Source organism: Orcinus orca, chromosome 18 (genome assembly GCF_937001465.1).
Source record: "Orcinus orca chromosome 18, mOrcOrc1.1, whole genome shotgun sequence".
In the NCBI taxonomy this organism is placed as follows: Eukaryota; Metazoa; Chordata; class Mammalia; order Artiodactyla; family Delphinidae; genus Orcinus; species Orcinus orca.
In genome coordinates this window covers 33,309,298-33,331,496 of record NC_064576.1, presented here as the reverse complement: position 1 = coordinate 33,331,496, position 22,199 = coordinate 33,309,298, and the positions used below count along the sequence as shown (strand labels likewise).

The following is a 22,199-nucleotide window of genomic DNA, read 5'->3' as shown; positions in this document are numbered from 1 at the left end:
GTTTACTAGACACATACAAGTGAAAAAAAGTTCAGTTCAAATATTCTATATATCAAGACCCAACTGAAGTGCTCTTTGATGCAACAGTATGTTGAGCGAAGGAAAAAGCATGTGGACGATGGACGACACACGTTAGGATCATTTAGAAAGACATTTATTGTTAAGGTTACAGGAAGCTTTGCCTAATGCTTAAACCTGATATGTGTACTTCTAACAAGCATTTAAATGAGCACACTGTTTGTGAAACAGTGTGACTGTCTCCTTAGGGAAGTCATAAATGTAAAGAATCAAATTTCGATTTGATTGTTGGAGAAAACCGCAAAGTCAGATCTCTAAGACAGAGGTCTCTAGCAGAAGTGAAAATGGTGCTGCTTCCTTCAGCCCATTCTTGGCTTTCCATAGAAGAGGCTCTCCCCTGAATCTTAGCACTGAAAGTTACAAAGGAAGAAGTAAAGGTTTGAGAATCCTAAGAGCATGAACTAATGGAATTTACAACTGAACAATATACTTAAAATTTATAGCAGAACTAGTGAATGAACTTACTTCCATAAATTTACTTTATTTCACATAATATTGTTAATTTGAAATAACAAGGTTGTGAGGAAATAGTTCAAGTCATCCTGGACAGGCAACCAGGGCAATAGTAGAAGGGTGGCAGTGGAAAAGCATTGTAACGAGTCTGCTAGTAAGGTCAAAGAGGAATGGGCAGAAAACTATAGAAACATCAAGGCACGTGCCACTTTTTCAACACACAGTTGATGTAATTTAGCAAACCACCATCAGAATTACAGCTGTCATTGCTAAATACTATTTATAAACTCTATACCTTCTCTCTTAAGTACGAAATGACACCGTTTTGTTCCTGAGTTGTGCCATATATCACATATGCAATACTTTGATGAGACACTAAACATTAACAGAAATACTCAAAATATTTAGCTCTTACCAACATGAACTCCTTATCTTAACTGTAGATATCCTGGAACAAGGGTTCCATCACTTTTCCCACATGATATTTACCTGGTTAAAAAACATTATTTCCCACACTTGATTAAAGTGAATAGATGTAAATGAACAAAATGACGCACCTACCCCACCAGGGAACTTGCAAATCTCAGCAATGTGCCAATCTGATAAACAAGTTCTTCATATGGAGTATGAGGATACAAAACAGCAAAGTACTTTTTTTCTGCTGTGAAAAAGAAGTTTAAAAAAAAGATCTAAAGACACCAAAAAGAATGGCAAGCAACTTGGATGGAAGACTGCATCCACGTGGATGATTAAGATGGGATGAGGAAGCTTATTCTAAAGGACAACATGTGAAAGAAAACAGGCACCACCCCAAATTGTCCATGGCTACTTCCCAGTTTAAAACTGGGAAGTGTTGTCACAAACTCTGCCTATAGCAGACTTTATCTACTATACAAATGATGTTTAAATCTCAATTACATGCCCAGATGAATGGTTTTCAAGCTTTCAAGAATAACCTATTTATATCTGTTGGGAATGATAACCTCTCAGTAATAGGAGTGGCATCTTGAATATTTTAAAGAAAATTATATTATTACTATTATTTCCAAATAATTTATAATCTTCAAACTTCAATCTAGATTAGAGTCATGGATTAAGTATTATTTGAATAGGAAAATAGAAAATAAAAGTTCTGGAATGAAATTTCTTGGATTCTGTTTCCTCTACTTGCCATGTACTAGCTGTATGCCCTTGGTAAAGTTAATTAACTGCTCTGAGCCTTAGTACCTTTATCTTTCTTTAAAAGCAGGTAGAACCTACCTCTTAGGGTTACTATGGGGAATGAAAGAGATAACATCTAGCAAACAGTAATCACTAATAATCATAACTGTAATTTTTATTATCAATAGTAATGTTTTAAACTGCATATGAATATACTCAATTCAAATTTGTACACACTTCAAAAATTATAAGTTTTGTGACCTTTCATAATTAATCTGATAAACCATAATAATAATAGAGATAAAGGTAAAATCTCAATCTTATTAAATTATACATATATGAAGAAACACAAAGTGTAACTATTTGTGCTTAAACTACTACAAAAACATGGGATACATTCCAGAATTTGACACCTTATATTATACTTAAGAACTAATGTTAAATATACTTTCATTTTATTTTTTATTTCTACATAAAAATCTAAAACATATGTATTTCTATTCATGCTTTAATTTCTTGGTTATAACCAAAATTCCCTAAAACTAAGAATCTCATAAAAGTATTTTAATATACTTCAATAATATGCAAACAAAAATTCTATAAGAAAGTCAATTTTACTTGTAATGAGTGCCTACTATGTGCCAGAAAGTACCTGAGAATTTTAACAAGATAAATGCAAGATAATAGTCTAGAAAAATCACAGGGAGGTAATTATTAGTCACCAGAAATTAAATTTCTTCAAGTTTTAAAATTAATTGATGAGTTCAAGAAATAACCAGACCGTCTTCTATCAGCAAGCATCTCCATAACTACATTTAAAACTGTTAACAGCAGATCACAAATATTTCAAAACTTTAGATACATAAAGGAAGAATGCAGCAAAAGAAATCCTCCTGGATTTCCCCTCCTCTGGAGAATTTCAGACATGAGATGCTTTTGTAGACAAATGCCAAGGAGAAAATCAATCAGATCCAATTTCAACAACCTACTAAATTTCACAATATAACAAGGGAGAAACTATCTGTGTTACATAATTTACAAAAATGTCAAGACATTGTTATAAATCTACAGACAAAGGCAGAACAAGTAGTATTCTGAGATAGACAACATTATATTATATTGATGAGTTCACAAAATATTTGGCAGACACCAAATTTCATGTTAAGATGCTTGAACGCCTATCCCAAATTTATTTTCAAAACAGGAGACTCCAGAAAATAATCATTTGGGAGGATTTTGAGATGCTTGGTAGAGAATAATTATAAATTATATATTTGGTTAAAAAAAATCCTATGGACTTAACTATAATAGAATGCTCTAGGCAACTTAAAACGAAATCAAAGATTCAATAATACCTGATTTAGCAAAAAGAAAAGGAAGAGAAACCTGTTGTAAACTTATTAGAATCTCCCGTTTTTATAGTGAATTGCATAGCGGTTACTGTAGCTATTGGATGTCATACTCCCTGAAATAAAATAAGTTATTTCCTTTGCAGATGCTATGGCTATATTTCATCTTTTCTTGCTTTTCAAAGATTTTGTCATGTTAAATTGTTATTTAAAATGTCTGAAAGTTAATGGCAATAAAACTTTAATAAACTTTATATTTATAAAAAGACTAATTTTTCAGAATTCACAAGTTCCTTTTAATAGTTGTGATTTCACTGTTACTTCCTTAGAAAGAGGAGAAGAGTGTGACAGCAAAAACCAAAATAGATTTTTCTTTATGCTTTTGTGCATGGTTCTGGTAAAATAACATAGCTGGGTGAGAACATATAAGATCTAGTCTCTTAGCAACTTTGAAGTATATAATTGTAAACCTTAAACTTTACACAATATGTAGATTATGTCTCAATTTTTTAAAAAGTAATGGGAATTCTAAACAGATAACAACTCTTGAAAAGCACCTTACTATTTCTGAAGTGCTTTCAAATAATTATTATCACATTCTTATCCTCACAACCTTCTTTTAAAATAAATAGAAAAGTTATCTTTACTATCCCTATTTTACATTTGACAGTATGAAAGTTCCAGCTGACTAATCCAACATCTCCCAGTTAGTAACTGATAGAATCAGAACTTGAAATCAAGTTTCCAGATTGTTCTCATGACCCCAGGTTTTCTATAGATTAGTAAATCTCAAATCTACAGCTATTATCATAATGAAATACTCCTCTTGGATAGCCATAATAATTTCTTTTTGAAATAACATAATAATATCTTTGTGGGAAACAAGTCCCCAAACTTACACTTGTTGATAAAGTTTTCAAAACTTAGTTTTCGTATATGTATTGAGAATTACATTTTCTTGCTAACAAATAAAAGTGAACTAGAAAAGACAAAAACATATTAGTTGACGCAACCCAGTCACAACTGCTTTACTCATCACAGTCGTGCCCTTGAGATCTGAAAACATTCATTTCAACATCTGACAGCATATTAACTGTTTCAATATTGTGGACTCCTGTTCAGTTTGCTATGGGCAAGAGACCATGCCTTTACACAAGCCGGTGGATCGATTGGTCTTTGGTAGAATCTTAGTTTAAGACTCTTTAAGGCACTGATTTATGCGCAATTGATCTGATCAGCCATGCAGTCAATGTGATTTATTAGCTAAGATAGCCAAAACCCTTTTTTCTCCTTTTTCATGCAGTAGTAATTCACCTCATTAGAGGTGGAATCATTATAGGAAGCTCCTGAGAAAAAAGAAGTTGAACCTGCCAGCCTGACTCGTTATTTTCCCCCAAACTGTGGATCCACCAAACAGTAAAAGCTGGACGCTAAGCCCAGAGCTGCTGTGCACACACACAGAAGCCAGTGCACTCTCACTGTGGCCAGAGATGGATGGAATAGATTAAAGGGTGTTCTAAGCTTCCTCCACTCTGAAACATTTCAGACAACAAACTTGTTCGTTTAGCTTCCTGAGAAACTCATTCATTTAGTTTTTAGCACACGTTTTTTTCTTTGTTTAACCACAGTAAGACAAATGACTTGTATTACTTGATAATTATGGTGTTTAACTAAACATAGGACTAACAATGTGTATAACAGGGGTTGGCAACCTACATTATACATGTGGACGCATGCATATGCGCATGCGCGCGCGCGCACACACACACACACACACACACACACACACACACACACACACTCACACACTCCCAATGTTACAGGAGATACGATTCTGAATAGTTCACCTATGGGCAAACTACACATTTGCATTTGCCAAACACATTTTCTATAACATTTGGAGGGAAAGTGTCTATAGATTTTATATGGTATAAGAGCTCCTTTCCTCTCTTAAAGGTTTATCCCCCAGCCAGATCCTTAATCCTAAATTTCTACTGATTATTGATTACCCCCTTAAAAATTATTAACAAATAGTTAAGGGAAGGAACATAGCAAGGTAAGGACAGCCATCCCATGAGATGGTTCTGCTTTAGAACAGAGTATTGACTCAACATTGCCTCTTCTTCCATTCAATCTGCTGCTGAGAGCTCAAAGCTCAGAACCTTAACTCTAGTTGCCTCATCCATGCATTTCCATTTGACTTGGTAGAAATTCCGCACATCACAGTGATTTCAGGGGGTGTGACCTGCTAATAGCTGTCCCCTGATACCTTATTTTTCTCTAAAAGAATAAACACTTTGCCACTTCTCCACCTGTCCCCCACCCACACTATGAAGGCAATAAATGAATATGCAATACTCTACGACTAAAGATGTGACAACCACACATTAGAATGATTAGGCAGTTTTTGAGGGGTGGTACATTATTTTACTATGTGCTATATAAATTGTGAACAGCTTTGATTAAAAATCTAGATTTACTTAAACTCAGTTATGCAATTTCTGTACAGAAGTCTACTATGAGCTATACCTTCGATTTATTCGGACGAATGACTCCTGTAGAATAGGCTGAATGAAGGCACAATTTTTATGCTGAACACCGTTTCAATAAGACAAGCTTTAAAATAAAGCAAAGAACAAGATAACCCAAGAGGGAAGAGATATGGGAACATATGTATATGTATAACTGATTCACTTTGTTATGAAGCAGAAACTAACACACCATTGTAAAGCAATTATACTCCAATAAAGATGCAAAAAAAAAAAAAAGAACAAGGTAAGCTGTAAAATATATGAATGTTTGTATAACTCTCACAGGAGGCACAGCCCCACCTGCCCTTATTACTAAATCAGCCATGTCAACATGCCAACAAGTTTAGCTATTGAACTGGTTAAAAAGAAACATGGTATGCCGTGTATGCGTGAATTTGTGCGTTTGTGTATTTGTAACCATATTCAAAATGAGAAACCTTTACTGAAAGGATCTCAGGTGAAAATTTTGCAATGTAAGAACCATATCAGTAAGAGAAAATATAATTGGGGACTTATGTTATATTCTGGAGTTCTTATTCTCATTGAATATTTGGGGCTAACTTATCTAAACTTTTTCTTTAATCTTTCCTATTAATAGAGATTAGTTGAAAACACGTGTCTCTTCCTGATTTAGATTTTTGTTGCAAAATTTTGGCTGAATTAAGTATTTTGATAATTACCTGTTTTTTCAGAGAGTTGCAACTCCATGCTCATAATACACTTTTAAATTTACTTTGTAATTTACATTACATTTGGTCCATTGTAATAGTATTAGTAAAATTCTATTGATTTAGATATGTCCAATTTTCCAAATAAAACTTTGCCTAAGTTACCAATGGTTTAAAAGAATATTTTGGTTTCCTTTAGATAATTGTATTTTCTTAGCACCAGTTTTATAAATAGAATAAAACACTCCAGGGAAAATATTGAGCTGTACATAGTGGTGTTCTGGTTGTTGAAATCATTCACTCTTTGGACTTGTGAACCACAAAGCACCCACAGCTCAGCAAATCCCAGAATAGCACATGCCATGTCATGTCTTATTGTTTTAACATAGTCCTCACATTCTACCCTCCCAATATAGCTGGACAGCTCAATATTGATGAGTAGCAACAATTGACATCATAGTCTATGGAATACAGTTCTGCCGTTAAACACATGCTGTTACTATTTAAAGAATACAAATTTATCTTACCTTGGGACTACTTGAGATAAATATTTTAGTTTGAGACCCCAATGTTGTTACAATATTGTCACGTGTAACTTTGTCCTAAAGTGGATATATGGTCCAGTAAAATTCTCAGTGGGCTTCAGCACTGGTTTAAACAGTGAATGTACAATCTCTGCCTAGTTAAACTATACTCTTACATGGTGAGAGTGCCAATGAATATGTTTCATCAGATGTTCCTGGAAGCTGTCTGGCCAATAGGAGGGATTTGAAACTGTTCCCTAATCACTGTTGAAATCACTGATAGTACTGTCTGTCCATACTATGACAGACAAAAGCTGAAATGTATTAAACATAGCAATCCATCATCCTGCAGATGGAAAGCAGGAGCCAGGCGGGTTCAGAGGCAGTGACTACCCGCTGCTTAACAAAGGCTGGAGTCCTGACAGTTCAGTCCCTTCCTACCCCCTCACTACCACCCCTCCATCTAAGATGAATGAGTGTAATCAGTGAGGGAGAAAGCCTGCTGAGGACCTCAAATTCAAACATTGTTACATTTAAAGTGCTGCTTTTTTCCCGCTAATCAGAACTGTTACTGGAAAACTTTTCTCCAAATATAAGGGGATAGGTATTTAAGTAAATGAATAAATGAATAAACTGTAGATTCAAGAAAGCACATCCTTAGAAAATACTGCAACGGTATGCCATGAAGTTTGGATAGCTAGCTTTGAAATAAAGGTTTGATACCAATACAAAGGAAGTTTTTTAAAACTTCACTCAGTTAAGGTTAAGTTTACACTGTTTGAAGCAACTTAATAGTGATGTTCTTTTTGAATGACAAGGGAATTATTATCTTTATATAAGCACCAAATAGAAATGAAATGCTTTTTGCTGAAGTTCAATTCATTTTGCATACTTGCTTCTAATATGGACATATGAGTCACAAAATAGCCAAAGGGAGGGAAAAAACCCTCAACTGCTAACAGCACATTAACACAGTATAGAAACGAAAGACACTTTTCTTTGGATTTCAGCCTTGTCATTTCCAATTTTCTGCTCCTTGGACATGCTTGTATTCAAATTCTGGAACATCTATTCAGCATATCAATCCTAATTAGACAATCTGGGTCTGGAAAGGATGAGAGCTAGGTCATTTGCATAATTTAATCATAAATACTCAGTGATACATATTTCCAAATGCATTTGTACAATTATCTTTTCATCCTTGGGGCAATGGTATTAATATGATTAGGCAATATTTCTGGAAAAAACAGACAAGTATGCACTCTTTTTAACTGCAGCTTAGGGCGATATGAAAAATTAATTAATTTCTGAAGAAAATCAATTTCTCTACGTGACCACATTATACATCGCTAAACCAAGACTCAGAAACCTCTCTCAATCACTACATTTTATCAGGCTCTTCTAAATTCTGATTAGTATGTAAACAATTCAATAGAAAAACTAGTAATATATCAAAAAGCATCTTAAATTTTGAAGCGATTTTTCTGTCTACTTTTCATTTCAGGAATACTACCTTGCTTTACTTTAATGCATTGTTATTTAACCTGTCAATGAGAAGCCTGTGCTTTTGGTGTGAATTCATCTTGAGTGATCTTTTATTAATGTACATTAACCAATTTCAAGGACAATAGGATAAGGTTACTTTTGAAATGCTTTCTCAAGAAATAGATTTATATTTATCTAAAATAACCTTCACACGAGACTGCTTATTATGAAAAAAATTAGATAAACTAAGTTGTCCCAAAGAGTACCATTGTTATACGAAAAACATTGCAATATACTTAGTAGAGATATAAGAACCCAGGTGGCTAATCTGATTTTTTTTAAAAAAGAGATTCAGCTTTGTGTGCTGATTAGTACAAAAGAAAAAGTCACATTTGTGAGTTTAAATGTGCTATTCTTTTCTTTTCAATCAAATGAAAAAGTAGAAATGCATGCAAATATTCAATATTCATTTAATTTGCATAAAGGTGCTTGAACAAATTTTTGATTCTAACAAGCTCATTTTTCATGCGTTTTGTCTTTCATCCTAATCTAGCATCTGTCATTCCTTTTTGAAGTTATTATCGGCCCAATTCCCTCTTGGACATGGTTGCTGGGTGACCGGTATCTTAGCACCCACTTTGACAGGAACAGATGTGAATCTGATCAAGAGATTTCCCAAGAGTACCTGAAATCACAAACAACTTTTGTGAAAAACAAACAGCATCCCTGTCATGGGCCCTTATTTAACCCACTCCCCAAAAGCAAGAGCAAAAAAGTTTACTTCAGATCAAATATATACCATTTTAATGTCATTTCCTAAATTAGAAGAAAATAAATAAAAATAAACCATATTTTCACTCTGTTGAATTAGAGGAATCCAATCTAAATATCAAAAGCTCAAAAACCCAGCTTGTTCTGTTTTTGGATAGATAGTTATGGGTAAATATGGATTTATATTTCATGCAAAATTTCACTAGAGTGTCTACCAAAAATAAAGAGGATTTATTATGAGGACAATTTAGATGATAAAGATATTTAAGAGGATGAAATTTAGTTTGGCGTCTAAAGGCTTCCTATATGAGGTACGATGTAGAATTCTGTGCAAAATTAAGGATCACTCTACTTACAGAGAATTATCTAAAATATAAAAGCTCCACCTCTCCTTTCACACACTTTATAGCAAGATTTTTTTAAGGTGTTTTGGGTTTTTTTGTTTTGTTTTGTTTTGCAGTTCACTTGGTATACTATCAATCGTTATTAGAAATTGAGCTGCAAAGTGCCACTGGAAGACAAAGGTCATAGAAACTTCATATTATCGCCATTACAAAAGTCAGAATAAGCTGCCTTTCCTAACTAGATTCCTTTTAAGAACAGCATGAAGTTGTGCAGTCACGTGATCTGCCTCCCTCCATTCCTTCCTTCACAGTCAGAGAATGTGCAGACCAATTGCCATGTCAAATAACCATGAAACTAGTTGGGTCAAACTTTTAAATTAAATGAAATATTTAATCAATGTTGCTATTTTATAAATATGGCAACAGAGTGATCTTAGGAAACATCCAAATGATTGACTTAATTTTCAGCTTCATTCAAATGATGTGTTGAGCAAGGCAGAAAACTGTTAGTTTACAGTGAAAGTTAAGGAGCTTTCTTTTTTTGTCACAGAACAGCCAATAAAAAATAAGCAACATATGTTTAAAACCCTAAATATTTTCTCCTTGATAATCATGACTTATGATAGTAAGAAAAGTGGTATTCCTTCCATTGGAAATCTCAATGTTTTTCTTCCACACTCCAAGAATTGATTTGTTATAACCATTCTTATTAGGAATTTTTATGTTTAGTTCTTGTAAGGAAATAGCCAATTATCCAAATGATTTTACCAATGTTAAGTGAAAAAGGAAGTGAAAGATCTTTGAAATTCTCTCTAATTTTTATTGGAAAAGGAACTTGCTAACCACAATTCCAAAATCCAATCATGGAATTATTTTTTGTCATTGCATATACTTGAGTGGGGGATATATATGTATATGTGTTGCTTTACCTTTTATAAAATGTTTCTGTATATATAAGATCAAGAGCAAGTTGTTCTATATGAAGAGGTAGGTTCTAAATCTAATGGTAGTCATTTAATATCACCCGTTATAGACAGAGGTATTAAAAGCCTACCATTTTATATACATTATCCATTTATATATATATATAGATATATGATATAGCATTTTGATATTCCAGAAATTAAGCAAACTATACATACCTAAATACCTCTTTATTTTGTACCTATGATTAATTTTAGTTTTCCAACTTAGCCCCAGTCCACATAACTAAAATAAAAATGGCTTTTACATATAAAATTTGTCAGTGATCTTCATTTGCTATTGCTAGTGGCAAAGGGAGCCTTCTGAAAACTTTCAAGTGATCCAGCTAAAAATACAATAAGAACTTTAACCTCTCAAAATGTGAATCTAAGAAAAATTAAATATACTCATATAAAAATCTGTATTCTGAAATGTTATCACAGGGAATAACTCCCTGAAAAAAAGTTTCTTCCCCTACTTGGGCTGACTCTTCTGTGGAGAGAAATTAATTAAAAAAAGTACAAAATAAATGTTCCCATGTCCAATTAAACACATTTATGTTTAACCTTTTAAATCTAGCATATATATTTGAAAGGTAGATATTTTGTTTTAAAAAGTAGCATCTTAGTCACATGTGAAATCTTGAATAGCTGCCAAATTCTGATGGCACTTTGGCTTAACTGTGAAATGCCATTCATGAATAGTATTTTGTAAATTTCCTAAGAATATATAGTTAGTAAATTTGGGAGCTAAACAGGTGTTAACAGAAAGAAAAATCAAATTTGACCCAGAAGGCTCCAATATTAAGGTTTGAATTGGGATCAGTTCATTCCTTTCCCATGGGGTAACTTGTATAAATGTAATTCTATGGTTTCATAAAAGCAGGTCAAGTTTCCATCCCTGGGGGTCTTCTGGCAATTTGAAGCATGGAAGCACTGTTCCTGGCTACAAGTTCAAATCTGCATGTACTGTCAATGGTGTGAAGAAAAAAAAAATCAGTGAAGAGCAGACATATATTCATCTTTGATTATAATATATACTTGTCAGAGGGTTCTTAGAAGATAAGAATAAAGGTGTCAGAGGTCACATGTCATAAAATATTTTGAAACCATTCTCACTAACTTTTAAGTATATATACATACCAGATGATGCAGAAATGAATGTGAAATATTGTTTTTACTTAGATAACTAAATGCAAAGATGAACTTCTTACCAAATGTCATTTTAAGTTACTATGTCCAAGTGATTTTTTTTTAATCCCTCAAGCTTTAGATGAAGCAGAGTCCTTTAAGCAATCACTGTTTTATAAGCTTCTTCCTGCTTTGCAAAAAAATGCATGCATGCTTGCACTTTTACCAATGACGTAATGACTTGACATATGCCATGGAATGATTGAGAAAGTAATTGATTTCAATTTAACTGGACCTCTACCAGGTGTTTTCAAAGACAATTACAGTCCACTGCAAGAAGTGGTAATACACATCTCCTTATGTAGACCTGCAGATTAACCCATTGACCTCATTCCTAACTCATCTCATTGATGGCAAAGCTTTTAGAAGAGCAATCTTTTTTTCTTAGATTATGATATTGTTTTCCTATCATTTATCCACTGATTTTAAAGGATATGCTTGCTCCAAAGTGCAAGCAGCAATGAAATAAACCAATAAAAGAAATGGTGCTATGACATCAAGCACTTTAAAGGTTCTTCAGTAATGTACAGATTCTAGTACCTAATAGTTTAATGTCGATTTCATACAATAAAATACTTATCAGTTATAAATATTTTTCGTAGAGAATTAAAAGTATATCTTAGTTATCATAAAAATAAAGGTCTAGGAAAATCAAGATAAGTGTTTAATCACTGTCTTAATAGCCATATAATGTTATATTTATAATTATATTTTAAAACATTTAAATATAAACTACATCTTTCACCCTAAAAGTAATTTTAAATATAGTTTTCTATGGTCATTCACTAAAGTAGAATTGGCTTTTCATGTGTTATTTTATATTAAATGAATTACAGAAAGCAAAATTAAGCTATTTTTATAAGTAACTTGTTGGTCTTCTGGCCCTATGTTCTACATGCCTCTCGTGTGTGTGTGTGTGTGTGTGTGTGTGTGTGTACAAACACAAATACATATACGTAAAAGCTTTTCTAACAAAGGGATTATAATTACTTAAGCATAAATACATAGACCACAAATGGGCTAAGCTTAACATAAACAAAAATATCCACCACAAAGATCTCTTGAATACTGATAGAAATTTTATACTTGTTGCATACACAAGAACATTCATCCTAGTATAAAATGTGTGAACAGTGATATTACAAAGAAAAGCGCTCCAAATTATTCATTTAAAATCCAGAGGCACTATTAAGCTACAAACTGCCTAACTTAAGACATATATATCATTTCCAAAAATTAAGCTTAAAAAACAGATATTTTAAATATAAAACAAGAATTAATACTGTTGAATATATCAGTCTATTTTAGCAGAGCTGTGATGGGTTCAAAGATTAGTTACAGCTTCAGTGATTTGTTCATACATAAACAAAATGTTTTTAAAATATAAGGCTATGAATAAAACAGCTGACCTACTGCTGCTATTAATACAATTTCTGAATACAATCAGTTTAAGATTTTAACAAAATACTTCATCTGCTTGATATGTGAATGTAATGAAATATTTCTTGATTAATATACTCTAGAGATTTATTATCATTACCTTTACTTAAGAAATGACCATATCCCTTAAACTGAACTAGCAAGTATTTACTGCAAATGATTGTATGTGCTTCTATAAAATAATTCCCTTTTGACTAGTACTCTTTCTTTCCTGATATATTTTCCTTGTCCTTGAAGAAAAGCATTGTTTTTTCCTGTTGTGACTACAGGGGCAATCTAATTATTTAGAAACATTTGATACCATATATAAATTCAAAGATAAGTTACATTGTGACTTTTAATACTTCGTTTACCCCTCCCTTCATTTATTCTAAGGAAAGGAAAACATTCCTCAATTCTTCAATGTTACTAACCAAAAGTAACCAATCTACTTTGTTGCCCATTTCAATATTTGCTTTGAGAAAATCATGCTTGAAAAGCATATCCAATTTTTTGTTAAATATATATACTACCTTCAAAATCCACTGCAAGATTATTATTAATCTACCTATAGTTAAATTACTTTTAGTCTTCAAATCATAGTAAACAATTCCTATTTCTTGCAAGAAACATGCACTATATTCTAGGTAGTGTATTCATCTTAGATAATAACATGTTTTAGATGCTTCAGTTAAACTGTTTTTTTTTTTTAATCACTACTCTCTAAAACTTTTTTTAAAACAGCTGGCTATTCAGTGTGTTGCCATGCTGCAGACTTTTAGACACTACAATATGTTTATAAGCACAAAAATATAAGACAAATTAAATACACAGTGAGTTTTCCAGTTTAGTAAGTTGTCTTTGACAGCTTTCACTCAAGTCACGTACATTTAAACGTGCAAAAGAATCCCAGCTTGATATCCTGGATCAACTCCAAGCTAATACGAATCAGAAAGCAACAGGGCCACACCTTTAACAAAGTTCAGTCATTGGACATTTCTATATCCAATTTAGAAAAACCCACATGCAAATTTTTTTTAAATGAGTGAATTAGAATCCTCCTATCTTATAAGATAAATCCAAATCAGAACACACAAGAAATTTAAAATGCACCTGGCTCAAGGTCTCTGATTTTGGATCATGTAGTGATTTGCATCATTCTCTATATATGATTATATGGATATTAATACTTATAAAATAAATATGTACATTTAAATTGGACAGGTATCTGTAATAGACCCCCTCTTAAAAGATTCTCAAAAACCTTCCCAAAGTAAATAGGTGCATCAATATAAAATGATCCACAACTTAATCTAATAATAACTAATTACTAGACTGAATATAATAACTAACTACTAGACCAAATATAAATATACTATCCTTGGTGTTCCTGCTTTCCAAAGAAATAATTTGGTAAGCTAACCTCACTATTCTAATTGAGACACTTCTATACTGTGATGTATTCTAAAAAGCAAATATCAGCAATTAAAAGTTATTTAAAGGACAGATACTGTAGCCAAAAAAAAATACTTTTGATTGGAAATACTTCTGACAAGTTGAGGAGAAGGAAAGTAAAGGAATTTGAGGACAATGTGGGCTCACAGAGCCACTGGTATGCCTGAGATATATGTATCTGTGCAGATCAGAGACTTTGATAGTCCACTTATCTAAGCCCCATTTGGTGGGCTTTTAAGTCAGGTTTTCTTCATTAAAAAATAAATTATTGAACACAACAAATATAATGGAAAAGAGCCTCCTTAATGCAGTCTCTAAGTCTGAAAATATAAATATAAATGTATTTTTAATGTATTCTTAACTGAATTTTTAGCTGCAGCATTCACACACACACACACACACACACACACACGACTGACCAATCACAGTGCAGTAACTCAGTAAAGAGAATGGCACATGCTGGCACATGCTAAGGTCATTCTATTCTCATAACAATTCAAACATAAAATGATAAAACTTTATCTTAAATACATGTTAAAATATCCAAATAGTTAATATCAATTTTTTTCACATTTTTTGGTCATTTTAAAGGTATATAAATTGATGTGATTTTTTTTTTCCCCTTGGTGAACAATCTGAAAATGAAATCTTGGAAAGATTAAATTCAGGCAAAGTTGAACTTTTCTAAAGAATCAAGTAACGAAAACCTTAAAACCAAAATGTTTAGTGAAATCTAGAAGACTCACCTGTACCTATTTAAGAAGGCATATTTCAAACTAATTTCTTCAGACAAAGATTCAAAGGGAGACAGCTTACAACCTGTGAGAGTTTCATTTCTTATTATATTTTGCAATACATGTGTTCTATGTTGCTAATACAATGCAATTTAAATGATTATTTTACTTGATTAACAAAGGCAACTGTATGAAACAATTTAGTAAAATAACTTGGAAAGGTAAAATAATACTAATTGACAGTCAAAGCACAAATTGTTCCTAAAATAACAACTTCTTGGTTGCACATTAAGCACATTAAGCTACAAATGCTACTTACATTCCAAAAACAAAACAGCAAATGAGAAACAATAAAGCATATTATGTTTTTGTATGCTAGTGAATCACACATGGTAAATCACCAAAGAGAAGAGTGATTTATGCTCAAATCCAGCCTAGACTTTAATCAATATTGGGTGTCACAACTCAGAAGGTTGGGGAAGGTAGTGAGGCAAAGAGAGTGGCTAATATTGGTCTCAATAATTTATATGCAACTTCTGTGAAATGTGGTAGATTAAACAAAAAAAACAGTAGATTTAGACTAAATGAAGTTTAAAAATTCTGCCTTAAATGCAAATACAAAAATTTTATGCAAGAAAACTCTGACAAGAAAAAAGTAAGCCTGTCTTGTAGTTTATTATACATAATATTTGAAGCATCACAAAATAAAATATTAAATGTGCAAATCAAATTAAGTGTCTCAGGACATTAACTGTGGAGTTCAGAAAGTAAACCATCTTCATCCTCATAACTATGTGCACTATGTGACAATAATGATTATGATATCACTGGAGACTAACTCCAAGGGAAAAAAAAAAAAACAGGTTTGAAAGATATTATCCAAATAACTTGAGAATTTGTATCTTGCAACATAATGTGATTAAACAAGGTAAATCCGAGGTGAGCATATTCTTAGATTTTATTTATGTATTAGTTATTAAACTGCAATTTACCAACATTTAAAAAGTGTGCAGAGATAAGTGATGGAACCAAAAAACTTTCACATTTTAGGCCCTACTCTTCTAATTATGCCATATTTTTCTTGAAATGTTATACGACGAGACATCAGGCTTTACAGGAGCCATTAATAGACTATAATACAAAAACTTCAAAAGCATAGTCTCTCTTCATTTGAAGTAAGTTTTGAATTTCTCTGTGCTAAGTATTATAATTATCTGTGAGAAGGGAGTCTGTATTGTGTTGAAACTTTCTACATCAAGGCATAAATGCATAAGTCCGTGCCATTGAATAGCACGCAACGGAGGAAATGTTAAATAAATATGCTATTTTTATTTAAAAAATCTTCTGACAAAAAAAGAGCCAAGAATTGGAAAATATTTTATACTTCTTATACTAAAACTGCATTCATATATTACCACTGGACAAAAAAAGACATGTAGTCTCTCAATTTCCTGTCAATAGATGGTACTGACTTTTAAGACAGAAGAATACTGTTTGTAAATATATGTATATTTATATAAAATGTCTGATAAAACTAACTGGAATCTTTCCAAGTTAAAAACTTCATAAATCTAGGGCTACGTAGGACCCAAATCACAAGCTGGTTTGGAAGATCCCGAGACAAAATCAACTTCTGGCAATGCTCAAAAAAAAAAAAAAAATTATTTTTGATGACAAAATAGAACAGTCACTTTTTATTACCTGAATTCACAGAAAATTGAATGCTAATCCAAATCTACAAACAAGCAACTGACTCAGAGACTTGACCATGTACATAATTACTTTTCTTTTTTTGTTGTTGTTTAATGGTTACCAGTTAATTAAGTGACCTCTGTTGCAACAGCCAAGTTCATGCAACTAATATTTAGTTGAAAAATAATAATTAGAGGAAGGTGATCAAGGTCAGACTTTGTCCTCTGACAACTTTTAAATATATTTCCTTATATTTTCTTTCATGCTTTGAGACCCCTATTTTATTTAGCTTTACTATCAAGGAGGTGACAGTCTCTGTTTCATCTCCTTGTGGTAATGACAGATGGCTTCAACATTTATTCTAGTTTTCATAGATAGCACACTGATGCAATAGCCCCAAGCAAATTAAATCCACTCCGAGGTTTGTTACTAACTTACTGAGCCACTTTGAGCAAGCTTATGAACGCTTCTTTTCCTTAACATCAAAAATTTTGGTTCCTCAGATTCTCTGGTATCTAAATACTCTTAAGAGACATAATTAAATACATGTTCTGTAAAAAGCTGAGAGTGCTAAGATTTAATGTTTCTTGCACACTATGTACATATTATTTTATATAGTTTGCCTTTCTGCACAGTTCCTCTTATCTTTTGCATAAATTATTCCTTTAGATAGTCTCTTAAGTAGCCAGAGGAGAAAGAAGCCATAATGAAAGAAATCAATATATATAGATGAATGAAAAAGGATCTTAGTAGTAAGGGCATAAACTGGACTTGAATGAAAAGGGTAATTTTAGTTTTGTAAATTCAAGATAAAAATATTTTAGGTATTGTTTCCAACGCTGAGAAATAAGACAGTAACACTTGTAATTATCACTAAAAAATAATGCATCACAATGCAAACAGTATATTTTGGTGAGAGGGAGTTCAATGATAAGTTTTCTCTTTTCTTAGTCAGTGGCAGAATTAGGAAAATCTAGGCAGATATCTACAACTACACATCTTCTTCAGTATTTGCATGTGTTTAGGTTTGAGAAAGTCTTGTAGTTGATAAAAGATCAAAATGCAATAGTAAATCAACAAACTTACCACATTTAACTTTAACCTGAAATAGAGTTTTGGAATAACACATTTCATTGTAAAGTATTAAAACGAGGTGATTGAAATATAATTAGAGTACTGATGAGATATTTTTGAAGGGATAAACAGTTTTACTGGATTTAACTTATCTTGGCTCTGAAAGTTTTAACTCCAGAGGCTTTGTTAACCTCAGGGAAAAAATACTTTAAAATTATTTCCTAATAACTTTAAGAATATTCTGCAACCATATGGTGAGGACTTCAATTCCAAAACCTGAAAATTCCATATTTTCAGAAATTTCTGGAAAAAAAAAAACACAAAACACCAAGAGAATAATTGTAAGTGGTGTAACACTACCTGCTTTAAATTGATTATAACATTGCAGTCTCTGAAGGGAGTTTTCTCCACCAATTTTTTTGCGTGTTATGTGAAATGGCCATTAATTATCTAGTACAGTGTGTGCTGTAAGAAACACACAAAGAAGATTCAAGAGAAGAGTGGTTTGGTTACTAAGAAAAACAGCGCTTCACCAATCTACTGGATAGGTAGGCAATTTCACCGCAATCATATCTGAACTGGCTTCAAATTTCGACTAGCATTCTTTATAACAACTCCGCAACAATTTTCTGCCCTGATTCAACTTGTTTTAACAGTAGATTTTTTGCAAATATGTTATCTTCTGAACACCCAAGGACTCCAATTATCTCCGTAAATGACGTTTAGTGATCAAGATTCCCCCTCAATCTTTACTGCCACCTGTCCAGACTCTTGGGCACGCGTGCGCGTACACACACGCGGGCGCTCATCATTCACCCAAAAATAGTAGAAATAATGGTTCAAAACCCAGATATACGCCCATGGCCCGATGCAAAGAATGGCAAATAAACACGGAAAAGAGTTTCTGGCTAGGTCAGGGTAAGACATTTACTGGGTTGGAATTCGAGTCTTTTTCGTCTTCCAGTCTTCCGGGGGCACTAGCCAGAAGTCTTCTCCCAAGGAAGAAATAGCTAGGGGCTTTTCTACCCCGGTTTCCTTCTGGTCTAGTCCTGCGCCTCTTTCCTTGCCGCCTCTGTTTCCCTAGCTCTCCTAGGGGAACACACCCAAAAGAAGTAAAACTCCGCTTCTTCTCCCGATCTTTAAACTTATTTGGAGGGTACCGAAGTCGCTGCACACATTTTGCGCGCAGTTCCCACGCGCTCACTTCTAGACTCCAACTTTCCCTACTCGCTTTTACCCGGTATCTCTGAACTTTCCCCTCTGCAGCCAACGATAGGGACAAGACGGAACCGTGAGAGCGGGTGGAACGATCACTTCTACCCCGAAACTGCCAAGTTACCCTACTCCCGCCCCCTCTCGGTAGATCCTCCCCCAGTGAGCGTTCATTAGCATAAAACTGGTCGGGCCTGGCTCCAGGTCCCGTGGCCTCTATAGAGTTCCCGCGCTTTGCCGGGCTGGGGAAGCCATGGCACCGGTATTCAGGTACACAGAGCATCCCAGTGCAAAGCCTGCACCTGCTCATTGCGTGAGCTACTAACCCTTAACAAAAAAAAAAAAAAAAAAAAAAAAGAAAGAAAGAAAGAAAGAAAAGAAAAGAAAAGGGATAAAAAAGGAAAAGAAAAAAAGAACTGTTTGGAGAGAGAGCGAGAGAGCAAGCTGTGGTCTTCCTTCCCCATCTCTCCGGTTCAGCTTCCAAGAGTCTCAGGCCCCCGGTCACCTCCCCCTACGGAAGGGACCCTGACGGTCCCCTCGCGTCTGCCCCGGGGCAAACGTACCCCTTCATCTTCTTTGCACACGCACACGCTCACACGCGGACACACGCACAGATGCGCGCACACACAGATCCCTCCCCTCCGCGGGCTTGCCCTAGGGGCTTCGGAGCTGAACTCGCTTTGGGTCCCCCGGGATTGCGCCGGCCTCTGGGGCCGTCCCCCTCCCGACCTCCAAGTGACCCACTCCCAAGGCTACCTCGCGGGGCCCTCACCCGGAGCGCGTCTTCCCGCTCCTCGAACCCTGCCGAGCAGGGTCACGACCTCCCTCCGCCCCCGGGATGCCGCCTGGCGCCTCCGAGCAGCCAGGCCAGTGCCCCGCGCCTTGCGGTGGAACCCGGGTCCGAGGGAGCGCGCACACGGGCGGCCGCGCTGAGAGGGGTCCCCTGACGCCGGCGCGGCCCAGGAAGGGCGCTGTGGCCCCTGGAAAGGCACCGTCCTCCTCCTTCCCGCCCCCTCTGCCCGGAGGCTTGGGGTTCTCGCGTGCAACAGCGGCTGCGCCCCCGCTCCCGGGCCAGCAAGGGGTGGACCCGGCCGGAAGAGCGCGGTCTGGGCAGGGTGAGGTGCCAACTTCTCCGAGGGTCGGGAGCGGCCGGCGAGCCCCGAGGAAAGAGAGGAGAGGGCCGCGCTCGGCGGAGCGCGCGGCTCGCGGGCGCGCGGAGCGAGCGGCGCCCTGAAGGGAGCGAGGGAAGGGCGAGGAGACCGGTGGGAAGGGACCCCGGGCGGCGGAGGCTGCCCCCCGCTCTTTACCTTGCGTTGGTGCAGTCATTGTAGAGGGTCTCGAAGTCCTTCCTGGAGATGAGTTTGCAGCGGTTCACTCCGGGCTGGATGGCGCCCAGTCCCCTCAGGATGCGAACCTGTTCCACATTGCACACCACGGGCGTGATCTCTAGCCGCTTCAGCTTGGTGTAGACGGTGTGTAAGCCCCCCACCAAGTGCTTCAGGAACAGGTCAAAAGCCTGGGGCAGGCAGATCAGCTCGCAGCCCTCCACCGTGAAGGAAGCCACTTTGGCCCCCCTCAGATCCACCATTTTGCACTCATTATTCTGGGGGGTGTTTTCCACTGGGGACGGGGTCGAGTACACCGGTTTCCCGGGGAGGGGCCCGCAGCTGCTGCTACTGCTGCTGCTGCTGCTGCTGCTGCTACTGCTGCTGCTGCTGCTGCTACTGCTGCTGCTGCTGCTGCCCGCGCTCGCGTTGATGGGGGTGCTGGAGGCGCCGCCGCCGCCGCCGCCGCCGCCACCGCCGCCGCCGCTGGCGGTCGCCAGGCTGGGGTTGGGGTTGCAGTTGCTGCCGCCGCCGCCGCCGCCTCCGTTGCCCGCGCTGCCGCCGCCGCCTCCGCTGCCGCCGCCGGTGGAGGTGACTGTGGCCGCCGCCGCCGCCGCCGCCGCCGCCGCCGCCGAAGCGATGGGCTCCGGCCGGAACAGAGTTGGCCCTGAGGACGCCGGGGGCCCGATGGACGGAGCCGGAGACGAGGTCGCTGAGGAGGTGGAGGTGGTGGTGCCGGAGGAGGAAGCAGACGTGGAGATCGGGGGCTGAGTGGGGACCAGCTGGGTCGGAGGGATCAAAGCCGCCGGCACTGCCATGGTCACATATAAGGGGAAACAGAAGGAGAAGCGAGGGAAAAAGTTGCCACACACCCCGGGGAGGGCAAGGGGAAAAAGGGGGGCGGGGGGGAGAAGGAGCTAGGGGGCCACAACAACAACTCTGAGAGAGAACGACAAGGAGAAAGGGAGAGAAGGGGGGAAAAAGGAGGTGAGGGTAAGAAAGAGCGAGCGCAGGAGGGGCGAGCGCGAGAGGCGCTCTAGAGAGAAACGCACAAAAGTGTCCCGCAAGTCGAAATGCGAGTCCTCTCCGGGGGCTGGGATCGGGGGCTGGTTTGGAGGTGGGGGCGGGGAGGGTCGGCTGTTGTTGTGTGGGTCCCGCTCTAGCACAAAGTTAAGGATGAAGGTGAAAAGGAGGAGGTTTGAAGGACTTGGGTTCTCCCTGGCAAGTACATTGATCAAAGATTGAGCGGGGAATGACAGAGAGAAAATGAGCTGAAAAGTGCAGGCTGCCGGCTGGACGAGTTGTTGTTGTCACACGGTGCAGAGGGGAGGAGCTCCGGAAACTTGAAATACCCTTTGAAGCCGCAAAAACCTCACTCACTAGTATTAACCCAAATTATCCAACCAGGAACTCGGAGCAGAGACTCCGAGAGCGCGAGACCCAGGGAAAGCGAGGGAGCGAGAAAAGGAGGAGGGGAGGGGGAGGATAAGTAAGAAACTATGGGAGGGACGGAGAGGAAAAGCCCGGACACAGAAGTGGCGATCGGAAAGAGGGATCATCTACTTCTTTCTCTTCTACTACCGTTAGACTGCATGTCTTAATATTCCATTTCTTCCGCGAAGACTCGTAATTTTTCCCAAAACCTTCTGAGCAATCGTCTGCCAACTTAAAGAGGAGCCAGAGCGCTCCGAGCTCTCCTTCAAGGATTTAGGATGTATCTCCGCTCGTTTTTTGCAATGAGATATAAATGAAAACACATCCTCTCCCTTCA

General features: G+C 36.9%; 1 protein-coding gene across 1 annotated transcript in view; it reads right to left on the bottom strand.

Moving 5' to 3' along the window:
* The window catches only part of DACH1 (dachshund family transcription factor 1), a 414,957-nt gene extending 393,175 nt beyond the window's left edge, over positions 1-21,782 (bottom strand). The window contains exon 1 of the mRNA XM_004286289.4: positions 20,411-21,782. Within this exon, the coding sequence (XP_004286337.1) occupies positions 20,411-21,246 (836 nt within the window). The 5' untranslated portion in view covers positions 21,247-21,782. The remainder of the gene's footprint in view (positions 1-20,410) is intronic.
* Between the last annotated feature and the right edge of the window lie 417 nt (positions 21,783-22,199).